At 55.4% G+C, this 3,598-nt stretch overlaps 1 protein-coding gene across 1 annotated transcript in view; it reads right to left on the reverse strand.

Annotated features, from left to right (window-relative positions):
- The window catches only part of SPOCD1 (SPOC domain containing 1), a 32,306-nt gene that overhangs the window by 5,448 nt on the left and 23,260 nt on the right, over nt 1-3,598 (reverse strand). The window contains exons 8-10 of the mRNA XM_010837083.1: nt 3,533-3,598; nt 3,278-3,394; nt 1,602-1,727 (exon numbers count right to left, since the gene is read on the reverse strand). The exon at nt 3,533-3,598 is cut by the window's right edge and continues 15 nt beyond it. Of these exons, the coding sequence (XP_010835385.1) occupies nt 1,602-1,727; nt 3,278-3,394; nt 3,533-3,598 (309 nt within the window). The remainder of the gene's footprint in view (nt 1-1,601; nt 1,728-3,277; nt 3,395-3,532) is intronic.

The raw sequence follows: 3,598 nt of genomic DNA on the forward strand, positions 1-3,598 counted from the left end.
CTTAAAAAAAAAAAAAGGAGCTGGGATCATACATGCAAGCTTGTCTTTTCTGTCCATGAACCACAGCAGAGGCATCTACCATGTTATACGGTCCCTACAGACACAGCACTCATGGGGTGGACTGGAGTGTGCGCATCACCACTGTTGCACTGCTGAGTGACAACTGGGTCATGCCCAGGCTTTCACTAGTACAAATAACACTGAGGACATCCTTGAGCAGAAAGTATTTTCCTAAACTTTCAATTTACCTCCTTAGGATGAGTTCATAAGCAGATGACAGAATCGGGGAGAATGAACATTTTTCAAGTCCTGATGCCTGTTGCTAAATCAGCCTTCTACCTTACAATAGAACCAGCTTTAAACACAGAGCAAACATTTCTTTAGGAAGATTTGAAAAGATCTTGAAACTTACTTTTGCCTTAAAACCACCTCTAGAGCAGTGGACAAGGCTCAAGCTTAGGAGTCAGACAGCCTAGGTGCCAGTCTCCCCCACTGCCAACTAAGCGACCTTGGGTGTGAGGTGCCTCACCCATCTCACTCATTGTGAGGTCTGAATGAGGCACTACTTGTAAAAGGGGCACATAGTAGGTGTTCAACCAGAGGGACTGCTATTCTGTGTCATCTTCCCCTCCTCTACTCTCCAACCACTCTCTCGACCCATCTGTCTCTGGCTCCTCCCCCTACATTTGCATTCAACTTTCTCAGGGAATGCAGATTGGTTTGGGTTAGGGAGCAGCCACACCCGCTTAGGGCTCTTCTTTGCAACACCAGCAATTCTGGTTGTTGGCTTGGATACTGGTGCAGAAGAGTAAGGATTTCTGTTGGTCATGGCCACTGCCGTTTCCCCAGGAAACATGGCTCAAGGGACCTGCCAGACACTCCCCTATCCTGGACACACAACTGATTAGACCAGGGTGAACATCCAATCCATGGAACACCCAACCAAAGCCAAAGCAGCCTTCTCCTGGGAGTGACTGAAGTGAGCCAAGGAGGCGCTCCGATTAGCTGCAGGAGGCTGACAATGGATTGGATGGATTCACTGATTGGAGGGCTGCTCCAGCCTGCTGGGCCAAGTGCAAGATGGAGGAGCCAAGGGGGTGAAGGAGCAGGATGTGCACGAGGATCGGGCAGACCCCAGGGGAAGCAAGGACACGCTGCACAGACGGCCGGGACTCCACGCCGCTCCCTGCTGGAGCATCCTCAGTCCTTCTGCAGAACAGAGTAAGCCTCTGCTCCTTAACATTCCCTAAAGTCACTGCCTCAAACAGCGTGGCCCGCCTGCTTCCCAACCTGGGATGCGGTCGGAGTGCCTGAGGTTGGGGGAACTACAGAGATGGGACTCACTACTCCACACGTGGGGTTCAGCCAAAAGGCGGGGGAGCAGCACTGAGAAGGTGTTGGCAGGCCCCGTGCCGGCAGCTGTCTTGCCCCATGCTCTCCCAGACCGTGTGCAGCAACCGACGTTCCCTGGTTTACAGTGACAACCCTGGGCCTCAGCGTAGTCAGGTGCCTTGCCCACAGCCACACGGCTGGGGAGGTGAGGGCTGGGGCCCGTGGGCACAGGCCCTGCCTGGCGACCACCAGGTCAGGCTCCCACTTACCACCAGGTCCTCCAGGGTCAGCGTCTGGTCCTCGTCCCGCAGGATCTCGACTTCCCCTTTGTGGGTCAGCTTGGAGGCCGGGAGGCTACGCGGCTCCCTCTGCAGCTGCTCAATGATCTCCAGGCCCTGGTAGAGGGGGCAGCCCCTGCTCAGCTGGGGTTGTGGGGGACTGGCCACCAGGAGCCCACGTGCTCCCTTTCCTCCCCTGCCATGCCAGCCGGTTGCCTTCCTCCACACCTCTACTTCTGCAGCTCCCTGCTCCCTAACCCAGAAAGACCCACCAGCTGCCCTACCTTTCCATAGTCCACTCATTCACCCTCCAACTCAAACCCTGCCTCCCCCAGGAAGCCTTCTTGAGCTTTGCTCCTCCCACAAGTCAAATCTGCCCTAGACGGTATCCCACCCACTCTCTGTCCTGCAAAGAGTGTGTCGTCGAGAAAGCACAGCCACTGGCCACCAGCTGCCACTAATAAAAACCCACAACGTGGTGTGGCCTTGGGCAAGCCCTTTGTGGCTCTAAGCTTCAGCTGACCTGTTCTTTAGAAATGAAATTAAGATTGTCATATTAAACAGCTTATATAGAGTGCTTAGCCTGGAGTCTAGTTCATAGTATTTGCTCCTTGTGATCCTTATTGTTGATCAATGTCATCGTATCTGAAATGTTTCTGGAAAGCTTATCTGTCCCTTTCTAACAACCCCTGGAGAACAGAAGCCCAGTCTTCCCTGCAGGGCTGGCTTTGTGGGCATGGGCTCCATGCAGTAGCCCAGGGCCCTGTTCTAGAAGGGCCCCATGCTTCATGCTGCTGTCGTCTTGAAATTCTTCATCATTCAACAAAGTGCTCGCGTTTTCATTCTTCATGGGCCCCACAGTTTACACAGATGACCCTACTCCCTGACCCACAATGCCCCGACAGAAGCTCAGACTGCAGTGGGCAGATGCACCTAATGGATTACACTATTAATTCTAACCAGCCTCGTGTCTGTCAGAACAAGGTCTTACTGCCCCCAGTCCATCCATGGGCCCCACTCCCTCGGTCAGTCCCCCTCTCTCTCACTGGGCCACCAACAACCATTACACAAACATCTCCCAAAGCTGGCTCAGTGCCCACACTTCCCCCATCTCAGAGCCATTCCCAGGGAGGGAGAGACCCACAGACACAGAGTATGTGGGGGTGCAACTGTGAAGTGTGGGGGGCTGTGGGCTTCCTCACCAGGCCCGGGGCACCAGGAAAACATTCAGCCTTTTCTGGAATTTCTGGGGCTGGAACTGGAGCAGAGGCGTCACACTGGGTCTACCCACCATGGATGGCAGATGATATTCCTGGACTCCAGAGTCCGGGCCAGCATCCCCAGTCCCCCCGCCCCCGACCCTGACACACACACACCCCGAGTCCAGCTCCACAGAAAAGCCAGGGGACGACCACACCTCAGGGACGTCACCTCTACCAGGCTCTCCATCCTCAACCCCCTTCACTTCTGCCTCTTTTCCTGTTTTATCCGCCCCAGTGACAACAGTCTCTCTGACCCTCTCCCCGTCTGCCTGCTCTGTTTCCTCATTTCTGTTTCTATCCTATATTCCCGTCTCACCACCTTCTTCCTCACTCTGTCTCTCCAGCTCCATCCTCGAGCCTCCCCCAAGTCCCTCTGCCAGGTCCTGACCTGATCTGACAACTCACCCTCTTCTCCTCCTGGTCCCGCCAGCGGGCCAGTTCTTGGGGGGCCAGTTGGACTGAACTCATCCGCACCAGGCCGTGGGGGGTGATGTCTCCATGAACCACTTTGAGAAACAGCTCCTGCAGGGGTAGGGGCTACATCACGCCGCTTGGAGAACCCCCACCCCAACCCTGCGGGCACTCCCAGGTCAGGCTCCCAGATACTCCAGGGCTTCCCACCTTAGAACAGGCCCCAGCCCAGCCCGGAGGCCCGCTCACCGGGTTCCTGGGGTCCCGCAGGTTGAACAGCAGGCTGCGGTACTTGGTCTTGTAGCGGCCATTGGT

This window comes from Bison bison, unplaced genomic scaffold (genome assembly GCF_000754665.1).
Source record: "Bison bison bison isolate TAMUID 2011002044 unplaced genomic scaffold, Bison_UMD1.0 scf7180017864068, whole genome shotgun sequence".
Lineage (NCBI taxonomy): Eukaryota > Metazoa > Chordata > Mammalia > Artiodactyla > Bovidae > Bison > Bison bison.